Source organism: Coloeus monedula, assembly GCF_965178545.1.
Source record: "Coloeus monedula genome assembly, chromosome: 6".
NCBI classification, from domain to species: domain Eukaryota; kingdom Metazoa; phylum Chordata; class Aves; order Passeriformes; family Corvidae; genus Coloeus; species Coloeus monedula.
The window spans coordinates 15,209,535-15,233,935 of NC_138786.1; the positions used below are offsets into that span (position 1 = coordinate 15,209,535).

At 41.9% G+C, this 24,401-nt stretch overlaps 1 protein-coding gene across 1 annotated transcript in view; it reads left to right on the forward strand.

Annotated features, from left to right (window-relative positions):
* KCNC1 (potassium voltage-gated channel subfamily C member 1) overlaps nucleotides 1-24,401 on the forward strand; it is a gene marked incomplete at its 3' end in the record, with an annotated part of 108,656 nt that overhangs the window by 76,017 nt on the left and 8,238 nt on the right. The window contains exon 2 of the mRNA XM_082284052.1: nucleotides 12,034-12,967. Within this exon, the coding sequence (XP_082140178.1) occupies nucleotides 12,034-12,967 (934 nt within the window). The remainder of the gene's footprint in view (nucleotides 1-12,033; nucleotides 12,968-24,401) is intronic.

A 24,401-nucleotide genomic window follows, 5' to 3' on the forward strand; every position in this document is an offset into this window, starting at 1 on the left:
ATAGTCAAAGTTAAAACAACACACTTGAGAAACATAGGCTCTAAACACTATCACCTTGTGTATGGGACAGGAGCAGTACCTACTTGTTTTGCCTTACAAAACAGAGATTGATACCTACATTAACATTTCAACAGCACTTCCAAGGTGTACAGTTCCACGCTGTTAAATGCTATGCAGAATTTTGGACTCTTTGTAGTGCAGGTAGATGCATAATATTCAAACAGAGCTATTTCAAATGAAAAACATGTCCTTTGTGTCTGAGGTTAGAACTCAGAAACTGAGTTGGTTCTTCAGCCACACTAAGCATCATACCTGCATGTGCACTTGAATAAATCTAAAAAATGAAAATACACCACAGATGATACAGCCAGAAGACAGTAAACAATGATAGATGAGAGGATCCTATTATCCAACTGCAGAACACAAGCTAAACACAGTTGCATAATATTGCTAGCAAACCTTTTAGAATATTGTTCATTCCTTTCACCTTATGCAGAAAGCAAATTTTCTTTAGGTTTAGGCTATGACTTACTTTGTGATCCTTTCTGAATATTTCTATCTTTCTTTTGACCTTGACTCCACAAGAGGTTAGTTTTAGAAGTGTTTGCTTGTTGCTTATGCAATACATCTCACAAGAGGAGTTCAAAGGGCTCCTCCTGAGCCTTTTGTGGCCTCAGCTAAACGGGGTTAACAGAAAGATGTACTTAGTGCAGCACCAGATGAGAGGTGGCTCTCACCTGCAAAGGGCTGTTGGGAGCCCTTCTGACAATGCCAAGCAATCAGCTCTGCAGCAATACCCCTGGAAATCCTCCCTCTGCAAGGCCTCCACAGTTGCTAACACTGAACTGGCTTTTGGGAGGGGTGGTCTACACATGTAGCTGATAGCAGGGTTGGTGTCACAGGTGCTCCATGTGGCTCACCAATTTAGCCTTAAAAACATAACAGCAAGGGCAAGGCTTTTTCATTGCTCTCCTCCATGTAAGCACAGAGTTTTTCCATATCTGTAGGTATGCACTACTGTGGCTAGATTGGCTACAGTAGGAGAAGATATTGTACCAGGGAAAGAAAGGATGATACAACTTTCTCCTTGAAATCAGGATGGTGGTGTCAGCAGGGCGGGTGGCAATGTGCTCTAAGTGCCCTGTGTCGCATACCATGGTGGGAGCTCATGCCATGGCAGACGCCCTCATGGGTTTGGGTTGTATGCTATGCTTTCTGTAAATATCACACATATACTTGTCCACAAAACAGTGGAATCTCACCACAAAGAAAATGGGCTGTTTTCCATGAGATGTAAGAAAAAGAAAAAAAAAATTACTGGGGAAGCAGAGTGTGTGATTGCCTGAACAGGAGACTGGCACCACATGGCCACCTTATGGCTCCAGTTGCTTAGTGCTGACACATTGAAAAGCGGAGCCACAGAAACACAGGAATAAATATTTTCTTCTTCAGAGAGACAGGAGAACTGATGTTGAAAAAAATACCCTCAGTCTTGCTGGTCTGCATTAAGACAGAATATACAGAATCCTTTAGGCTGGAAGTGACTTTTAAAGGTGATCTGGTCCAACACTCTGCAATGAGCAGGGGCATCTTCAACTACATCAGATTGCTCAGGGCCCTGTCTAACCTGACCTTGAATCTTTCCAGGGATGGGACATCTACAACCTCTCTGGGCAATGTGTTCTGGTGGTTCACCATGCTCATAATGAAAAAACTTCTTCCTTTTATCTAAGCCTGAATCCCTCTTTCAGTTTAAAACCATTAACTCTCATGTAATTGCAACAGGCCCTGCTGAAACGTCTGTCCCCATCTTTCTTATATGACAAAGGCTATTTTGGAAGTTGCCTAAAAGAGCTACCAATACAGTTTTGTAAGTTATGTTGTCACTAATTTGGATATCTAAAATGGCTCACAGCCAGTCAAAACCTAGTACTGACAAAGATTGCTGTCATTGGAAATTTTGTATGCTCCCATCCTGTGCATTATCCTTGCACAAATTAAGCTGTGCAAGGGCCTCTGCCTAACTAGGGAATGAAAACATCCTTTGCTTTCCAAAATTTTTTAAATAGTTTTTGGATTTTCTTTTTGGGTTTTAATAGTTGTAATTATAAATAATATAAATTATAAATAATGTGGGTATACTTTTATATAATTATATAATAATGCTGATATTTGATATTTAGGTTTTGTAGAGCAAAGGCACAAAAAGGTCTCAATATTTAGTAACATATTTAGGCCATCTAGGAACTTAAAAGGACTTTTGTGCTACACACTGCCCAAAGGTAGGAAAGAACTTTGGCCATAATGCTTTAAAAGCACAACCGGTAGCTATGGATTAAGCTAAGCAAACAATGAGAGGAGAAGTGCCTACAACACACTGCTAGTCATAATCTGGACAACAACAACAACCAAAAAAAAAAAAAAAAAAAAAAAAAAAAAAAAAAATTCTCTGAATTATGTGAAATGATCCAAAATGCAGCAGTCATTGAAATGCCTGAGGTTTAACATCCTTATTTTTAGCCACCTTGTTAAGAACTCTGGCTTTTCAGGGAATACATCATCTGTGACATCCATCCACATAAACTGCAGTGAAAACAGGAAATCCTGAGCTCAACATTTACTGGCACTATCGTGATCCCAGGGCTTCCAGTTTTCCAGGGTGAGGAGTTATTTTGAGTGCCTCCATTCTGAGGCGCTAAACTCAACTGTCAGAGGGTAAACATTCAGCTGCTCCCAGAATTTAAATTTCTTTGGAACATATCCCACAGAGTCAGAAACTGAGGTTTCAAAATCCATGGTCAAATATGAAGTAAGTTGGTCTGTAGAGGAATCCTATCATAATTATTTTTGCTACAGTATTCCTTTGGGAGAGAAACTGGACTAAGGACCTCACCGCAGCGGGCACTGCAGACCCAAACTGCTCACCTTTGGGGCTTGATACATTCTGGACTTTCTGCTTCATCCTATATAGGAGCTGCCAGCATCATCCTAGAGTGGGCCACACCCCAGCAGCTCTGGGTGAGTGTGTGTGGAAGGTGTGCAGACAGACCTCACACCCTGCCCAAGGCTGGTTTGGTAGGCAGCCCGCCCGCATGGGAAACTACTAGAGGTTGGACAGGCACTCATTTCAATTTGTCTTGAAGCAGAAGCATTATTGTCTGCACACAGACGTGGTCTGAACCACACACCAAATACCTTGGTTTAAAACCCACAGGGAGAAAAGCTGACCTTGCATGTTCAGTTCAAGAGTCCTACATTCAGGGCAAAGCCTCCCTGTGTTTCAGGTGTTTCCTTATGGACTTTTGGCACAATACTCCCACACATTGGAGGGATTCCTCAAAATAAAGGTAAGTAAGCAGGGCATGCTCTTTCTAAAGGAGCTGGAGAGTACTGAGCACCCTCTGCCTCCTTCATACCTGTAACAATTTCATTCCTTCAGGGCTGGTATGAAGCTGAGGTTGATGAATCAAACCTCACTGAGGGTGGACTCTGAAAGGCTGCAGAAATAATGTCTCCAGCTCTGTGAAAGGCTTCTAGCACCACTCCAAAAGTAGGTTTGAAAGAGGCTGCACACCATATAAGCATAAGCATATGAATTAAGCCACCTTTGGGCAAGTCACGGTGCAGAAGCTGTAACAAAAAGGGAAAAAAATAGACCAGCAGCAAGTTAGAGAGGAAGGAAGTGTGATTTTCTCAGGAGATAAATCCAGAACAAAGGTGGTGAGGTGAGATCCTGAAAATCCTAACGCATGACACTACCACCATTCATTGCTATAAAACTCTCCTTTTCAGTTTAGACCAGAAACTGCAGAGTCCAAAAAATGTTACCTACTGCCTAACAGAAAAAGATTGAAACTCCTACTATTAATGGGCAATTAAAGTTCCCTGGTTTCGTTTGCCATGTGTTAGTTTATGTTCCATGTATGAGATATTACATGACATTCTCAGTTTCTTTAATCCTAAGGCTTTTGACAGAACTGACAGCATAAAAGTGTGTGACATCATCTGAAAATGAGATTAATAATTATATTGAATTTATGCAGCAAAAGCATGAGCATATGAAAACAGATGTCTAGGATTCATGGGATGTTTGAATGTTTAGTGGTTGTTAGCTCCCAAAAGAAGAAAAACACATGAGAATTTCTAAATGCTTAGTTGTCTGTGATGGATAAGACAAAATGAACAAACTTAAGATGAAGAAAAGATTATCTAGGTTAGGCATTAGGAAGAAAACATAGAGATAAAAAATGGTGAAGTACTGGATAAATTTCCTGCAGAATTTCTGTGATATTCACCAGTAGAGATCCTGAACAAAAGTCAGCATAGCTGCCTGTCAGGAATGATCGAAGACTGTGCTTTGGGACAGGGAAATGACATTTTTGAAGGTCCCTATCAAGCATACGTTTCTGCCGTCCCTCAGAGATGGAAGGCTTACTTTCACACTCACAGCTCCTTCTGCTGTGCCTCATATACTCAGCTGCAGGAGTCTTGGGGCCCTTTTGGATCAGGAATCTATATGTGTTAAGAATTTCCCACTGTGCCATTGCTGAGCAATATGAAACATTCCTTGGTCCCACCACACTGTTCCCATTTAGTTCTCACTACCAGAGTAGAGAGTAGCAAGGAAGCTTTGCAAAATAAATTCACTTCTTCTCTGTGTCAATGTTCCTATTAAATCACAAGACTTAATCTGTCCTAGATGAAACTGAAAGGCTTGCCTGTGACCTAAAAAGAACCATTCCAGCCCTTGCTCAGTGACCACCTGGCTGGCCATGTGGTGCCAGAAGAGCACTGTACATACCCCATTTCCAGTTCTCATACAGCCTGGCTTATCCCAGTAACTACCTTGTCAAAGCACATGGCTGCCTGCTAGGACTAACATTTGAGAGATCAGCTTCTAATTTATTTATTGCAATGTCAACACCGAATAACTTAAGCATATTTTCCACAGATGACTGCACTTTTTTTTTTAACACGCTGTTTCATGTCTACGTGCCACAAAGCATTCCAAGATTTTTTTGCAAGCTGTCATATATTTTTTGGCATTACATAATCATTTGATCCATGAGCTCCTAGTGGACTTTTTATCTGACTCTAGAGCAAGCTCTATCTACAAGCCTCCTTCTTCCATTTGTCTCAGCTATAAAACATGAATTTGAATAATCTTGTGAGTGAATCAGCATGTTTGCTGATGTGAGCTTCTCTATCAATTGTCTTATCATCTTACTGAAAGACAGAGTGCTGAGAGGGTCATCTCTCCCTTCACAGAGAACAGCTTGGTGCTAATATCTGATTGTGCCCTCATATACCTACACCACACTCATAAAAAAAGAGCTGTATTATTTTCCCATGCAAATAATTTCCTTTTCATGATCATTGCTCACAGGATCTTGAAACACCTTCCATTAGGATTCTTAATGAAATATTGCAGAGGTTGCTTTTTGACGGAGTCCCAGCTTTTGCTCGCTTCTCCAGCGTTATCTGGTTGCTAGTATCATGTGCCTACATTTAGTCATCTGATCAGTCATACAGATTCAGTATTACTTTCAAAAATTCAGAAGAATTACTGGCATGTTAAAAATGAGTCATTTGTTTGAATCAGGGTCCATAGCTCTAAGAAAGCCCAGAAAATTGGTCTTCACATAATAAAGTGTTTATAAAGCTAAGTATTTTAAAGCAGCTTTCACTTAACCCGTACTTTGGCTGAGCTGCAGCAAAATTATCTCCTTAAATATTTTGGTGACACATGGGCTAAACTAAATTAATTTTAAATTAAGAGTGGTTAAAGTACCGTTTACAGATTAAAACAAAAACTAGCCAAAGCTTTGAGATTCAAGTCACTGATGGGCAAATGTTGGCATTTTCGTGGAAGTGCAGTAGTTTTGAGAGATAAAATCTCTCATCATCTCTTCAGATGAACTACTGTAAAAGGAAGCCAGTAAAATACTTGAAGAGATACCTTGTAAACAGAAACCCTGGGTCTTTATGCAGGTCTAGCACAGGTGTCTGGGTATATTTGAATTACTGATGTTTTGTAGAAAAAACAGCTCCTATGTTGCCAGCAGAGATTTTAAACTCTTCAGAGCCTAACCTTTTCCTGCAAGTATTTACCAGTGGTTGACAAAGTGAAAAATGACTAGACTTAGGATGTTTATATTATTCTGCCCATCCACACCCCTCAGCCCTCTCCCATCCCCAAAAACAAACAACAAAACCCCAAAACAAACTAACCCAAACACAGTGGATCTCACTAGAGTGAGGAGATTCTGGAAGCTCCATAGCACTGAGAGTACCATTGTTCCTCCTTCAGAGACAAAGTTCTGTGGTGAGTTGTATGTTCTCACCTCCCCTTTCAGTCTTTAGCTTCTTGAGAAGCTGCTCAGAAGGCCCTGCTCATACAGACTGAGATGACAACTGCTTAGTTCCTATTCTTTGCTGGTTCAACAGAACCAGGAGTGTTTTCAAGTAGTGATTTAAAAATTTTTGTCATCAAAACCAAAGCTCGTTGGAATAGATCAGTAGAAAGAGATGGTGCCACTTACATAGAGAATTTTCTGATGCTTCAACAGATGTAGTTCTATCAAAATGCCACCTTCCTCTGCTTTTCATCCAGAGGTTCTGGGAAGGGTAGGATTTCCTGAATTTCCCTATTAAAGGATAGGGATTAAGAATCACTTTTAAAAATATTTCTGAGAGCAGATGGAAAGGAAAAGGCTGGCAAATCTTCTCTGAGTGTGCTGTGTTTCTTTTCTCCCATCTAGCTTGAGTAGGATTGTTAAATGATTCTGAGCAGTATCAAAGGAGAAGAGCACGTGTCTGTGGCATGCAGCTGCTACTAACTCACTCTGAACGTGTGATCTGGAATGAATTATGAATAGCGTGTCGTGTACGCCGCTATTTCCTAGAAAACAAACCCTGGAGTTACTGAAACCTGACTTGCAAAAGCCCTGCTGCTTCCACTGCCACCACACACTTTCCTTGTTGTTTCTGATCCAAGAGTGCTGCCAAGACTCGGCCAACGCCTCCCTTTCCAGGTCCCCACTCCAGACTTATATTGGTCTGGACAGGGAGCAGACATAAGTTGGCAGACAGTTCCAAGCCCCAAAGAGTGTATTATCTCAATTAAATTTTTAAAAATAGACAAAGGATGGTACAAAAGATGCAGGCCCACATGCTTGAAGACTGTGTCAATGGTGGAGGTTGCAAAAGACCCTCACTCATCTGATTTCTGTCCCGGTACTTTCATCACCAGCCTTCACTACCCATCCACACTGAAGTCTGGAAATTCCAGACACCGTATCAATGAATTCTACCAGGTTACCCAGCGTATTTGTGCAGAACCAAGGATAAAAAAGGTTTCTTATCTCCAAGACCAGGTCTATCTAAGACGTGCAAGGTAAAGTGCTGTTTTAGAAAACTACTCCCAGAAGTAAACTGCAAAACCTGTGTATTTAATGCTGTCTGGTCCAATCCTCAGATCTTTTCTCTAAGCCTAGCCTCTAAATCCCCATGTATTAGAAGGTTTATTTGGGTTTTTAAGGCTGTTGGACTTTTGTTTTCTTTCCATGCTGAGTGGAAAGATGCTGGCTAATTATTCATGAGTGGCTACATCTGATTCCATTACCTTGCTCCTTTTACAGCCATGCAAAGTCGATGTGAAACACTACTGGTATGAATTAATTGGTACTTCATATTCCCACTGCACTGGCAAAAATGGCTCAGTTAGACATAAGGCAGGGAGAAGAGATAGATAGGTAGATAGGTAGATAGGTAGATGCATAGATAAATAGATAAATAGATAGACAGATAGATTTAATCAGAGGCAATATAAATTCAATTATTAAATTCTCCAACTTTGGGGCATGACTCTTTCAAAATAAACTTATTAAAATATAGCCAGTATTAACAGAAATTATGCAGGAGTGTAATTTCTTCTCTCTCCAGAATGAAAACATTTTAATGTAACTTATATTTTAATCCAAATCTCCCCCTTTAAATCTCCTCTCTGCCTTCACTTATGGTTTTTGCGGTTTTGGACAATCTGAGATTTTCCTTTGTTGGTATTAGAGCCAGAAAAAAAGTGATAGCAGCAGCATTTCTAGTGAAATAGAAATCATTCATATGTCAAAGAAAATAAAAGAGTTTTGATCACTTCAAACACTTCACCTAGGTATTTTCTGTAATTATAGAAAATTTTAGATGCCATTATGTAACTCAACAGCATGTGACATCACTTCTTAAAATCCTCACTCTTTTCCCTCAGCCCATTCAGGTGCTAGGACGAAACTGCTGTAAAATAGAAGGAGAAAGAAGACTAAGAACCACTAAATTATTCAAGAGCAATCCATTGGTTTGATTAGTTTTCAGACCATTAGTGAAATAAAAAGAGACAGACTTATTTTCAAAGACCATAGAACACCTGTGAGTCCCATAGTCTTCATCAGATTTTTTCAGAATTGCCTGTCTCTGGGTTTGACAAGTTATCATGTTAGGCACGATGGGTGAGCTCTTTTGGCCTCTGATGGTGGGCTAGAGAGAACTTTTTTTGACACCTTTGGCAAGAATGAATGCAGGTCTCCCTAGAAAAGCCTACTCGCTGTGTTTTGTGCAATTAGATTATGCTTACAGTTTGCTAAATCGCAGATAATTAACAAAGAAAAATACTCAGAAGAAAAAAGGGGTGAGAGCAATATGAACTGGGGCTCACAAGTGTACATCTATGCCATTGACACTTGTGGGAAGCTGCTAAATTCCTGTGTTCCAAGAAGCTGCAGGTGATAAATCTATCAGAGAGGGATGCCAGTGAACAAATTGTCAGGCCTGCCTTTCAGGCATTTCTGCACTTAAATTGGAGAAAAGTTAAATTGGAGAAAAAATACTGGGATTCTTCCTGTCAATACCATTACTCAGACATAGTTTTATGCAATCTTGAAAGCAGACTCTGTCAAAGCCACAAAGTGTACAAAAACATGTCCATCCCTGGGAAAGGATGCTGTTAAATACAGATAGGTGGAAGCAGACACTTCACACTCATTTAGGAGGTGCTTCCTGCTCTGCTGAAGTGGGGACTAAAAGCTCTCAATTACCTTCTGAAGCTAAGGTGTGCGCACGCACGGGCTGACAACGAGAGACATCATGGGCGTGATGCTCTCTACCGATAACGCTGCCAGCCTGCTGCCTGCAGAGAACTTAAATGCCCGGTCAGAATTGGTTATTTGTTCCCTTTAATACAGCAAGACATCAGTTTCAAGATACTTGCTGTGCAAGGTCAGCCTGAAGGTTGTCCTAAGCAGGTAAAACTCACTCAGGAGATATATTCGTATACACCAAGAGCAGGGTTGCATTTGGAGTCAGGATAAAGAAAGGGGCCATCTTCACAGACCCCCTAATAAGCAAAATAGTTTTAGTCCCCTCTCTCCTTCTTATCTCTGAGTGCTACCTGTCTTAAGGAAGTGTCAGCACTTCTTTCTGCAGCCTGAATTCTCAGAGCTCTGTGACTCCAAACAACCTGCCCCAGGCTGGAATAAAGCAGACATGCTTAGGCTGCTAGGAACATCTTCCTCGCTTCTTGGTGCAAGATGCTTTTTATTTCTCATTGTACTCATATACAGACATTTAATCTCTGAGTTTTATTGGTATCTTACACAAAATTGCTTTGACCACTTTAAAGAGTCCTCAACTTCTTTTTTAGGAAGACTGTTTATATACTAAAGCCAGTAACATTTAGATAAAAGCATATAGAACCTGCATACATTTATATAGGATCACAAAGCACATGACCAACACCACCTATTTTACAGGTGGAGAAATGGTGCATGGAGAAATTTCCCTGTTTAACAGGAGAATCTGGTAAAAAAGATACCCATAATCCTGCTTCTCAGTTTCCCTAATCTGCATATTGTTTATCTCCCAGATATATTAGGCATTGATTTTAGCACATATCAGCACATATAGTAGCTCCTCACATAACAGTGCTGTGAGAACCTGAAGTGTTTAGGGAAAAATATTGTTTTATTTTTTAAACCTGTGGCAATGGTTCTGATCTCTTTGGCAACAAAACTGGATTTGAAAAGCAGAAGAGCCTGTATTCTGTATTCTTCCAAGCCTATTTGCTCTTACTGGCCAAACACTGGCACAAGCTTCCCAGAGAGGCTGTGAAGATACTCAGACCTGGACTAGGCAGGACCAACCTAGTCCAGCTTTGAAGTTGTACCAAACAGCCTCCAGAGGGGCCTTCCAACCTAAATGGTTTTGTGATTTCATTCTCTTCCATTTTCTTTGTATTCACTTAAATGGTTCATCTCAAACTCTGGCACATCCATGTTTTTGACTTTGTGTGCTAATATGGATGGTCAAGTGTAATTCTGCACTAGGTTTACCCAGGAAAGCAGACAGGAGGAACTTCTTGATTGCAGGAGAGTTTTGATAGTTTGAAGCATAGGTTATTTTCAATGGGTCTATTCCTTTGGCAGCAGTTTTGTTCGGTTTGTTGCACTTCACTGGCTGGCAACACACAGTTAGAAGAAACTAATTCTTTTTAATCCCTGTGTTGGCTACACTGTTGAAAAAAGGGACACTAGGAGTAACAGGAAACTAAAAGAGTATTTGAATAATATTTTAGCTATCAGAGTTGCTCATGCTCATGAAGACAGGGAAATACCTTATATGATATCTCTTGTCAAGGTGACACACAAGACAAACGAGAAGATAAAGGATGTAGAGAGTGGAATGGCAAGAGGTATTACCATGACCCCATGACCGTACTACTCCAACACACAAAGAGACTTAAATATATGCAAATTACTTAATTGATTAAAGGAGGATTAAGCAGAGCAACTGTGGTAACAAGACTTGTGAATTTTGGCCTGACTGCACTGACTGTACCCCTCAATTATCATGGAATGCAACCAAGAGATCACCTTTAGGCTGAGGAAAGACTGATAAAAGCTGAGAAAGCTGATCAGCTTGGAGAAGAGACAGCCTCAGGGAGACCTTCTTGCTGTCAACGAGGTCTCCCTGTCAATACTTAAAGGGAGCTTATAAGAAAGATGCAGACTGACTTTTTAGTAGGTGCTATTGTGATAGGACCCAGGGTAATGGCTTTAAACTAAATGAGGGAAGATTCATACTATAAGAGATTTTTTTTACAATGAAGGTGGTGAAACAGGCACAGATTTTCCAGAGAGGTGATGGATGGTCCATCCCTGGAAAGATTCAAGGCCAGATTGTAATTGTAATCCAACATCCTTTTTTTTAAAGATTCATCTAATTCTGGTAAAATTCTTACACTGTAATGAGAATCTCTTCAAGAAAACTGTGTCTGGTGAAAGCCAATAGATCTGTGTCCTTTGGGATCAGATGACAGGCTTACCTGAAAGCTCTTCCTTACCCTCCTATCCTCCACTCCCGAAAGATCTGGAGAAGGGAACTGAGAACAGAGGCATTTGAGAGGTCAGTTTGATATGTGACTCCTCTCAACCTGTGTCTGTGGTTTGGCAAGAAAGTCTGATGATGCCAAGGACTTTGCTACTTGCTGTAGAGCCCACCTGAGAATGCCACTAGCATTTACTAGCACCTTTCTGAGATCTGAAATATCACAGCTCTCACTAATCTGGGAGCAGCCACGATACTGCTAACACAATGCTGAGAAAAGTACTGCCTGGCAGTTGTCCTGGAAGGTGTGCTCTCTCTTTAAGGCAAGAGCAAGTTCAGGAAGGTACAATTTCAATATGTCCTCAACCTTAAATCCCACAGAAAGGCCTGAGATCTAAGTGCTTGCTCAAATTTACACTCACAGTAAGGTGCTGTCTGTATAGGAATGGATTTTAGCATGTACTTATATACTGCTTTCCCTCCCAGGCTGAATGTTAGGCTGTTTTTGCAGGTGAGACCTGGCATCTTAAGCCCACAGGAAGAAGGCTTGGTATTATCTTTACATTTAATACGGCTCTTGTGTCTCCCTGATGTTTCAGAATGAAATCCCTTGTACTTAACCTACTGTTTAACATTTCTCTCATGTCTTTCTTTCCACAGTATGTGGCATTTGCCTCCCTGTTCTTCATTCTGGTCTCCATTACCACCTTCTGCCTCGAGACCCACGAGAGATTTAACCCCATTGTGAACAAGACAGAAACTGAATTCATTGGGAATGACACCCAGGTGCGGCACTACAGGGAAGCAGAGACTGAAGCCTTCCTCACCTACATCGAAGGTGTCTGTGTGGTCTGGTTTACATTTGAGTTCTTGATGAGAGTCACTTTCTGCCCAAACAAGGTGGAATTTATCAAAAACTCTTTGAACATCATTGACTTTGTGGCCATACTGCCTTTCTATCTAGAGGTTGGACTCAGTGGCCTGTCTTCCAAAGCTGCTAAGGATGTCCTGGGCTTCCTCCGCGTAGTCCGTTTCGTGCGAATCCTGCGAATTTTCAAGCTGACCCGCCACTTCGTCGGGTTGCGGGTCTTGGGACACACCCTCCGTGCCAGCACAAACGAATTCTTGCTGCTCATCATATTTTTGGCATTGGGCGTCTTAATCTTTGCCACGATGATCTATTATGCCGAGAGAATAGGTGCTAAACCAAATGACCCTAGTGCCAGTGAACACACACACTTTAAAAATATCCCCATCGGCTTTTGGTGGGCTGTTGTCACCATGACGACCCTGGGCTACGGAGACATGTATCCTCAGACTTGGTCAGGCATGCTGGTGGGGGCCCTCTGCGCTCTCGCTGGTGTGCTGACCATTGCCATGCCTGTCCCTGTCATTGTGAACAATTTCGGAATGTATTACTCCTTAGCTATGGCTAAGCAGAAGCTACCAAAGAAAAAAAAGAAGCATATCCCGAGGCCACCCCAGCTGGGATCCCCCAATTATTGTAAATCTGTCGTAAACTCTCCACACCACAGTACTCAGAGCGACACTTGCCCACTGGCCCAAGAAGAAATTTTAGAAATTAACAGAGCAGGTAGGAAACCTCTTAGAGGAATGTCCATCTGACCGTTAACCTCCATCCCGCATAGTGATTTAAGATTCAGCCAGACTGCTTTCTTAGAGCAATGGGTAGCACATTTATCCATTCTAGTCCCACCATCACACAGTGAATAATATGTGTGAAGTCTAGGTTGCAGGGACAAATGGTACAGTGGAGGCTGATCAGCAAAACTAAGGATGAGAGCATGCTCTAGGAGCCCAAACTTTGGTCCTGGTTAAGGGCATACAAGTCTCAAGATATTTTGGAAAGCTGAAACATCTAGTGGAAGAATTTTGAGAGTTCTACAGCTGTGTTGCTGGACTGTGTAATGCATCTCAGAGGCTCCTGAGAGCTGAATGCTTCATAGAGCAGAGTAGGAGCCAAGTACTCAGCAATTACAGAGCTTTCTGACAAAACAGGGCTGGAATTCGAAACAGCCAGATGCTTTCTCATTTGTTCCCATTTGGGACCTTTCAGCTGTTTTAAATGGCAGATATTGTACATCTCATTACAGAAACTAGGTGCCTAGTAAGTTGAAGGGACAACTATACCATCATGCATATTCATGAGACAATCCCGTCTCTTTCTGATGATTAACTGCAAAGTAGAACAACAGCTCAAATTCTTGACACTAATGCAAAATGACTCACTCTGAGACAAGACTAGATGTAAGGATGTTTATTCCATGGCATGCAAATCAATCTATTCTATAATATTCCACTAGAATTTAGCATTTAGAACTATGAAGAGTTTTGAACCACATTTTCTAAAACATGCTCCTTTTGCAAGTATGGGTTGGTGAGTTACAGCTCTTTCAACCTTCTAGCAGCAATGGCCAACTGGAAAAGGTCTGACTGGTCATTACTGGCTGGTTTGGCCTAAACAGTGATTGCCTCATTCTTATTTTTAATTGTACTGATTCGTGTTAGCAATAGGTGAAACTAGAGCAAAATTAACCATACTAATTCTACTGGGAGGGGAGAGGGAAATATAAAGAATACTAGTCACCATGGAATATATTATAATATCCCATGGCTAGTGGTTAATTATGGGAATATCTCAGTTCTATGAGACTCCTATAGCACACAAAATTACGGGGCTCCAATTTGATTTTTTAAACCCCATAATCTACCTCTACCCATGGAATATCACTATTTATTCTATGGAGTAATTTGAAAGTAGATAACCCTGTTGAAAACAATGCCAACTTCATTTTTGGCAGATGTTCCAGCCAAGTTGCATAGTAGACATTCTTTAGCCTTTTCCAAATATCCCCCTGTGTTGTATTAGAAACGACAGATCGCCAGCCAAGTGTTCTCAACAGACATAGAGTTCAAAAGAGGTGTTTTGGAAGAGCTAGCATATACCTATGATGGTCTTGTGTTATCATTTTTTTGCTTTGAAGAAAATTCTGATTTGTTACTCATTGTGAGTGAGATATTTTCTCGTCATCTCATAGCCATGCATGTTGATGTCATTGTGAGAAGCACAAAGAAAGTGAAACTTTCCTTTGTGTGTGACTTCACCAATGCCAATGCTAATTTTGGAGGGGAAGAGCTGGTGGGAATCTTTCTCTTCTTTCCTATTCTCTTTTCTCTTCCTTTCTTATTTCTTTTCCCTCCTGTGCAAGTATGTAAAATCCATTCAGAAGGTAAATAGCTTTCATTTTGTTTTTGTTAAAGGCTATTTCCATTGCAACAGGCCAATCACAATTCACGTGACTGATAGACTGTACCAATTGTATCCTTGGCGCACACAAGCGATGATTTTATCATCCATTCCCCTCAGGTTGCAAATGCTTATCATAGCTCATGTTCAAGCAGCAAACTTCCTCATAAGTAGATGCCTTTGTGGCATCACAGATCAAGAGGGAAAGAGGGCACAGCAATATTGTGTGTCTCCTACCATGAGCAATGTGCCAACTGCCCCATGACAGGGTGCAAGAGATGCCAGACTCTGGGGTACTTTAACAGTCAGCTACAGAGTGAAATCAGCTCAGAAATCCCTGGCTTTATAGAGTTCCTTCCATTACCTACCCTGGTCCTCTCTGGGAACTAGAGGACCAGGAACTCTACGAGTTCAGTACAATTCCGCACTGGTATCCTGAGAATACGTGTCATTTTGGTTCAATGTGGAACTGTTTCACCACCATCAGTGCTCGAAAATCAGCTGTTACTGCAATATCCATGAAGTATTGATAGTAGCAGCAACTTAATCTACTTCTGCAATAATTAAGAGAGACTATTTTTATATACATATACAAGCATATATATTTTAAGAAGTAACAAAGCACACTTACACTTCAGCTAACAAAATTGCTACACTGTAGCTGGAGTTCTGTTTCTGATGATTATTATGCACCACTAGCAGCAAAAAAATATTGCCTGCATCTTTTAGCTTCCAATTAGGGAACCATCTATATGAGTGCAGGAGAAAAGCAAAAATACTAAGATCAGAACCAAACTGTTAAGACAAGATCTGCATTGCCTTGGGTGTTAATTTTCATTTCTGTAATATGAAGCATTCACAGGCACTGACTTGTTTTTGAAACTATCACCTGCACATTATATGAAAACAGGGGTTTGCAAGCAGTGAATGTTTCCTGTACTGTAAAATCTTCAGATTGGTTAACACCGCCTAACTGTAAACAACTAGTTCATATTGCACTAGGAACACAGACTGGGTGCCTAACTTTTCTAAAATAGTGCCCTAGTTGTCCAGCATATTTCTTGTAATTTTTAACTGTAAAGCTTCAGTGTGACAGTGTCTAGGTCACATAAGATCATGTGATTTGTATCCAGGTGTTATTAAAAAACAAAAAGCCTGCTTAGCTGCTCAGGTGTAAAAGACATCACATGAAGTTATTAATTCCATGTATTATTTGTGGTGGAATGATTTAAACACATCACCAAACAGGGCTGAGCATGAAGTAGTTCCACACATGACTCCCTCTCCCATGCACCGAGTCAGCACTTCACATCTGTTCCTGGTCCATGCCCTCAGGGCCAAGGGGGCTCTACAGAGAGCTCAGCACAGCTCTGCCCAGTGCCTCCTCCCAGGATAAGGAGCACTTTCCTGGCACAGGCACTCACACAGCAGACCTCTGCCCACAGGCTGCACAGCTGCTGCCAGCAATGCTGTGGTCATTTGCAGACAAAGTAAAGATGCCTTGAATTTAGAGTCTGGCAGGTTGGAATTAATTTTTTTTTTTTTTGTCCCCAACACTCTCAGCAGCTCTGTCCTGGGCTAATCTACACCTGGCAGGAGGGTATCTTTAATTAAGAGCACTTGATTTTAATTCAATATAAAGGTGTCAGAATTTCATTCTACCATACCTCCCCTTCCTGCAGCAGCCCTTCCTGTTTTCCATCCCATCTGATCCCACCAGTGGGTGGCTGGGAAAGCAGCAGAAGGGAGGAAAGGCATTTCAGAGTAGAGGACGGCAGAGCTACTGCTGTTGGCAGACATTCACCAGCAGCATTAAGAAAGAAGGGATTTCCTCTATGCAAAGCACTGTCTTCAAGGCAGTTTCTGCTGCCTATAAATTCTCAAGATACTGCTCTAAGTGCCTGGTGGAACTGGGCCTGATACAAAGCAGCAGATTTCACCTGACCAATTTGACCAAAACTGCTTGACCTGGGGATGTGTCACACTACAGAGGACCACATGTCCCCTCACTTAACATACACCCACCAAGTTCTAGCATCTCCATGTCAAAGGATTAACGTTGTTTTGTTGCAGTGTTCTGTACAGGCCCTGTTCAAGATCAGGGCTTCATTTTGGCATCATTTTATACAGGACAACCACTATACTGCAATCAAATACCCAACAGGCTAAGTGGACAGTAAAGAGAAAATTGAAGTAACCCCCAATATTTTCAGTTGACACAGGGTTTAATTTAATTGAGCAAAATTACTTGAAAATCTGTGGCAAAGTCACTAGTTGAATATAACTAAATAAGAATCAGTCAACCACAGTCTGCTGTGCTGCAGTGTCTTTTATCTCATCTTGAGTATTCTAAACAGTTAGTATCATAACAGAAGTTTAAAAAAAAATAAACAAAAAAACCCCAACAAACAAAACCAAAAAACACAGAAAAAGATTGTTTCGACCACTTAAACTTGATTTTTGTCCCAAACCTCACACTGTCCTACAAGTGTAAGTAATTTAATTCAGTACATAGTGAAATATTTTAAGGTGCAAGTTTGTAAGAAAACCTCAAAACAGGAAAAACAAATATTAAAAGCTCTCAGTTTTGTTTTGAAAACGTTGCTCAGCTCCTCAGTCCCTCTCTTCCATGAGCTGTGTGCTTACCTGCAGGACAGGTTGACTGCATGGTAACATCTCAGAGTTGTCACTGGATGAAGCAATGAATGTAACTTCCCTGCACTGTAAAAGAAATCTAGAACTTGAATGGAATTTATAACTTCATTTGATGCCTACAGTACTGTCTGGTGCCACACAGCAATGGTCTAAAGAATGCATTCATAATACATAAGCCAAGGAGATGGGTTATTTGGGGTTTATTCAGAGATCTACCCCACCCTTGTATTCTTTTCATATATATATTTACAATACCAGCACACGCAGTGTTTATATTCCCTTTAACATGGCCAGTTTAAGAGTTTCTCACTTCTCTGATCTCCTCTGCATGCAGCTTCACTTAAGCTATACTCCAAGGATATCCTATCTGCATACAAATGTATCGTGCAGGCTCTTTCACAGTGTACTGATGGCAAAATTCTCTATTAATTCCATATCTGTAAAATACAGAAAAAAATTACTAGAATTGAGGCACCTAAGAGGAGAGGGAAAATGTCTGTCATTACTAACACAGACTTCAGCTTCAGAAAAACATTCTGTGGTTCTTCTATTTCTCTGCCCCAAAGACAATTTTCAATAACCCAGTCCTAGACTATCCTGATGTCTGAATAGTTAAAGTAATCCAAGTCTATCACTGACAGAGCTACAAAGTTGCAGTGACTCCAGTGTACTCCATGGTCAGATGAACTGGAACAAACTGTGATGTTAGGAGCCCATTATTTCAATGCAATTTCCCGAGAGAGAGCTGATCTCCTTTTAAAGAAATCGTGTGGAATTACCCATTCCAGCTTTATCACTCATACTTTCTGAAGGAGCTGCTCTTTTCTCAGGGCTTCATTTTGCATCCCTTCTGTCATCATAACCTAAATAACCTGTATTCCTTGTGCAACACACTGGCTCTAACGTCAGAAGTGTGCTGAGCACTGTAATTCTAGTGCCAGTGCTCAGTGGGAGCTGGGAACTCTTGGCAGCTCTTGTCAGAGGCCCATTATGCTGCCTAACATTTCACTGTAGCTTGTGAACCTCAGTGGCTTTTATGGAGAGCAAAGCATTGTTAAAGCCATAGGTATGTAGTCACTGTGGTGGTCCTTCAAGCCACAGGGAAGCAAATCCTCTGATCAAATGTCTCTGAACATTATAAAAAAAAAAAATCTCGTCTAATTTTATTGTCATAAAACCTTTGCCCCTCTCTGTAAGATGGACTGTAGATGGCAAAGCAACTGCTAAGGGTTTAGGTCTGTTTCAGCTCAAAAAGCTCGGGTGTTTTAAAGTGTTGGACATAAAAAATACTAAAACGGCAGTGGAAAAGGTAATAGGGAGGTGTTTTTTCTTTCCTCACCATACTTAGCCTTCCTAGCCTTTAAAAACTCCTCACTCTGAAATAGTAAATGAGGTAATGATCACATCTTGATATCACTGACAATGGAGAAATTGCTGACAGCTCAAAACAAAAGGAATAACACTCGTTTCTTCTCATCTAACTTAAGTTTCATTTGCCGGATGTCCCCCTTACATTGGAAGAAGAATCAGGCAGCCTCAGACAGTAATCCACTCATTGATGAGCTGAGCTGTCCTCTGAGGGTGCCCTTCTCCATAAGAGATTGCAGGTGACTGCAGCTCCAACTCAATATTCTCAGTTCAGTGCCTACAGTTCTGTGGAAGCACTTTGGATCTATTCCTTGCCCCCTGCCCCATGTGGCATTCCTGCAATCTCACAGCTGGGGGGTCACATGTAAAACAGAATTTATAGCTAATATAATATAATACCTTGTTGTACAATTATTCATCTGTCACTTCCTGTAGAGATAAAACTGGTGGGTGTTACTTGTACTATGGTGTTTGTTGACTCTAGAATGTGAGCAAAAAAAATAACATCTTCTATGCCAAGTAATTTGAAAACAAAGAGGAGGAGCTATGTATTCAATCACAGTGCTTTATGTTTCCTACTTTTCTCTGGCACTAGGTGAGACATGAAAAAAATTTCTAAAATTAGAAAATCTCCCCACACAAACCCTGTGGGCCAGAGCCAGGGCTGAGTGTGTTTAGGGAGAGGACTGCACTAAGCTAAAAAACAATTGCAGAACTAAACAATAAATTTTAGGACTTTTCATGCCTTAATAACCGAATGAGCACAAGGCACTTTTAGTCATGGGAAAACACGAATACAAGCACTCCAGCCAAATAAGGCCAGCCTCTGCCAATCCTCCAGCACAAAGCAGATGCAAATATGGTAAATCCTCTTTCTCAAGCACATGCCTGCCACTGCAGATCCCATGCCATCCCGTGCAGAAGGCATTCCTGGAATATGAGAGAGATAGTCTTGGGATCTCTTCCTTCTGCTGGATGGAGTATGGTTGGTGTTTGCAGGACAGATACAAGAAAAGGCACCTCTGTGCAACAAGTGCATCTCTGCTGCAGTACAATTAAACACTAGATCACTTACCTGTTACTACGAAAGGCCAGGGGCAAAAAGGTGTAGGGTATGAGGTTCCAGTTCTGTGCCCAGTCCACTTGCTTGTATCCCTCTTGGACTATACTTGCTGGATATTTTCTCCAAGCCTTTTGTTTACTTGCTTGTCTGTTTATAAGCACAAAGCCAAAATAACAAGCACTCTACCATTCCTGCTGTCATTGTTCTTCGTATTCATTCATCCACATTCCATGTCTCAGACACCTTCCATACTGTATAGATCATCATACTGTATTCCTCAGTCAGAGCAGTAATATAAGATTGTAACATGACTCACCTGACTGCATTTTTCTGCAACCTCTACCTGACCTGTCAACAACCCCTCTGGTGTTAGTGAAACTCTCAGATGTTCAGGATAGGTGTAAGTAAACCCCCAGAAGGATCAGGATGAAACTAGGAAGGATCTTCCAGAGCTCTTTGCAATGCAGGATTTCCAGGAGCAACAGTTCTCAGCACTGCATTAAGCACATATCCAATAATGCCTGTAAATAGCAAGATGCACTGGATTGACTTTCCTAGAGCTCCTGTACTTCTCTGGCAGTACCAGTAGGTAGGCAGCCAGCATACTGTCACCTCACTTCAAGAAGTAGTACCTCTCAAGGGTGATATTCTCTGGGAGTGATGTTACTATGTTGGCCCAGTTAGTACTGGGAGAGACGGTCACCACCGTCACTGGAGTGCCTTTCCTGGGGGACACGGCTTCCTGGAGGGACCCAGGTCGACATGGTGGTGAGTAAATGTTGAAGAGGTAGGTTGGGTTGGAAGGATTCTGCATAATTCATGTAGCATACTAAATTCTGCTCTCGTGCCAGTGTGAAGTCCTTCAGTATGATCTACTCAGAAGAGCTTCATAACAACTTTCAAAATATGCAGTAATATAAAAATCAGGAAACTAATAAAGATACCTAGATAAAGATATTGATTTTAATGGCCTTAGCATATTGAGGTAACAAAAATGAAGTTGTGATATAGGAATCTTAATTCTTTTACATGTTCTTCACATTTCTCTCTTTTTTCTCTTTCTCTCTTTCACTCTGTTTGTTAACATTTACTTGTTATTGCTGTACGTTGCTTGCGACTTGTGTATGTTACAGACTGTCACATTTTATTCTGTGAAGTTTTCCTCCAATTCCCATCAACCTGAGCTCCATGTTGGGCAGCCGAGGAGATTACAATACAGTTCTTTATTGCAAAAGAACCAGGAATGTCACAGACTATAGGTAACTTCACTGAGGTTGTGACACAAAACCTGATGCAAGGTATTAATGCAAAGAGTAAGTACTTGGTATGAAAATAGAGCTATTTAGTCAAATTACTTTCTTTTTTTTCAGATAGTCTGCATGGGAAAAATTAATTTTCATTACGCTCCAGAAGAAAACACTCCCAAACCTACCAATCTAGGATTCTTGTCACTCTCATTTGAAAACCAGTGGTGCCTATGTCAACATATCATTGCTCATTTTCAAAGGCCTAAACCCGTATTTTCTATGCTGTTCTTCTCTATGCTATACTTCCTTCCATACTCTCCAAGTCATCATTTCATCATTTTGTCATCCTTTTTCTGTGGTTTAATATATCTTCTCCATAATTCTTTTTCTAATTTAATATAGTTATATCCCTTTCACTCTAAGGACCTGATTAAACGACAACAAAAATGAGTCCCTACCCATGGGATTAATGTTTCTTAATCCTGTGTGAGGCTCTGTAACCTATAAAATTGATTTCTGTAGCCAAAGATGGTCTGGCACAGAAGCATAATTGTTACTTTGCTGAATGATGTCCTGAGCACAGCATTTCGCTTTACAATCTTCCCCAATTACTCCCATAAACTATTTTTAAAGAATGGTAAAAAGTAGCTGATAGACATTCTGATCATTTTCTAGAGGGACAGCATGAACTTTATTGGTTATTCTTAATTGTCAGGAACTCAGAAATCACTATAGCCATGTACCAACTCAAGAAAAGCGTATTTGTCTCAGTGCGAAGTTCCTTTACTACCTGATTTGCTATTATGCTCTGACCCTCTCTTAATATGTGAAGAAGCACAGCAGAGTTTCCATGAAGACCAGCATAAAAGAACAGAGTGATTTATACTGATGCAATTGATGAGTGGACAATGAATATTAATGCAGAGTAAACACTATCCAGGCAACTAAAACAAACAACTTGCTAACAGGAGTGGAATTTGGCTTAAAGGAACTCAAGAGAGTTGGGAATTTAACTGTAAGTATTTCCTTTCCATGCAACATCTCAGAGAAATCATTGAATAATACAATCCTTCAGGCTGGAAAAGATCTTTAAGATCATCAAGTCCAACCTCTAACCCAACACTGCAAGTCCACCACTAAACCATGTTCCCAAAGTGCCACATCTACACAACTTTTAAATACCCCTGGAGATGGTTACTCAACCACTTCCCTGGACAGCCTGTTCCAATGCTGGACAACCCTTTTGGTGAAGAAAAGTTCCCTAATATCGAATCTAAACCCCCCCTGGTACAACTTGAGGCTATTTCCATCTGTCCTGTTGCTTGTCACATGAGAGACCAGCCCCCACCTGGCTGCAGCCTCCTTTCAGGCAGCTGTAGAGAGTGATAAGGTCTCCCCTGAGCCTCCTCTTCTCCAGGCCAAACACCCCCAGCTCCCTCAGCTGTTCCTCACAGGACTTGTGCTCCAGGCCCTTCCCCAGCTTCATTTCCCTTCTCTGGATTTGCTCCAGCCCCTCAAGGTCTCTCTTGTTGTGAGGGGTCCAGAACTGGACACAGCATTCGAGGTGTGGCCTCACCAGTGCCGAGTACATGTGGATAACCCCTGCCCTGGTGCTGCTGGCCACCCGATTGCTGATCCAGGCCAGGATGCCCTTGGCCCTCTTGGCCACCTGGGCACTGCTGGCTCATGTTCAGCTGCTGTCACCAGCACCCCCAGCTCCTTTTGCCCTGGGCAGCTTCCCAGCCCCTCTGCCCCAGCCCGTAGCACTGTCTGGGGTGGTTGTGACCCACGGACAGAACCACTCACTTGGCCTTGTTGGACCTCACACCATCGGCCTCAGCCCATGGATCTGGCCTGTCCAGATCCCTCTGCAGAGCCTTCCTGCCCTCCAGCAGATCAACACTCCCACCCAGGCTGGTGTCACCTGCAAACTGACTGAGGGTGCCCTCCATCCCCTCATCCAGATCATTGATAAAGATTTGGAACAGGACTGGGCCCAACACTGAGCCCTGCAGGACACCACTGGTACCGGCTGCCGGCTGGATGGAATCCACTCGCCCCCAGTCTCTGGCCTCAGCCATCCAGCCACTTCTTTACCCAGTGAACAGTGCACTTTTCCAAGCTATGAGCATACAACTTCTCCAGGAGAATGCTGTGGAAAACCTTTCCCTCATCCACTAAGTGGGTCACCTTGTTATAGAAGATCAGGTTGGCCAAGCAGGATCTATGTTTCCTAGACACATGCTGGCTGGGCCTGATCCCCTGGTTGTCCTGCATGTGCCGTATGATGGCACTCAGGATGATCTGTTCCGTGACCTTCCCAGGTGCCAAGGTCAGGCTGACAGGCCTGTAGTTGCCCAGATCCTCCTTCTGGCCACTCTTGTTACTCGGCATCACATTTGCCAACCTCCCCAGTGCGCTGGGACTGCTGATAAATGATGGAAAGTGGCTCAGTGAGCATTTCCATGAGCTCCCTCAGTACCCTTGGGCAGATCTCACCCAGCCCCATAGACTTGTGTGTGTCTAAGGGGTGTAGCAGGTCACTGACCATTTCCCCTTAGATTATGGGGGCTTCATTCTGCTCCCCATCCCTGTCTTTCAGCTCAGGGGCCAGAGAAAAACTGGCATTACTATTAAAGACTGTGGCAGAGAAGGCATTACTCAGCTCAGCCTTTTCCGCATCCTCTGCCACCATGTTTTCCCCCACATCCAATAAAGGATGGAGATTCTCTTAGCCCTCCTTTTGTTGCCAATGTATTTATAGAAAGAATTTTCTGTTGTCTTTTATGGCAGTAGACAGATTGAGTTCTAGATGGCCTTTGGCCCTTCAGATTTTCTCCCTGCATGACATTCCCACAGTCCTCCTGAGCTGCCTGCCCCTTCTTCCAAAGGTCATAAACTCACCTTTTTTCCCCCCCTCTGAGCTCCAGACAAAGCTCCCTGTTAAGCCAGGCTGGTCTTCTTTCACTGGCTCGGTCTTCAGCACAAAGGGACAGCCTGTCCCTGTGCCTTTAGGATTTCCTTGTTGAAGGATGTCCAGCCTTCCTGACTTCCTTGCCCTTCTAGATTGCTTCCCAAGGCACTCTGTCAACCAGGCTCCTAATGTCTGCCTCCAAAAGTTCGTGGAAGCAGTTCTGCTGATCCGCCTTCCTTACTCTCTGAGAATCAAAACCCTTATCATTTCATGAACCCTGTGCCCAAGACAGCCTCCAACCATCACATCACCCACAAGTCCTTCTCTGTTTACAAGCAACAGGTCCAGTGAGGTATCTTCCCTAGCTGGCTGACTAGGGAAGTGAAATCTAGGGATATAAAGTCAATGGATATTTTCAGACAACAAGCAGCTCTTAACTCCTCCACAAATCAAAGTAAATATCTTTGAATACTTGAATTCCTACTCTCAACTTCATCATAATCATTTGCCTAG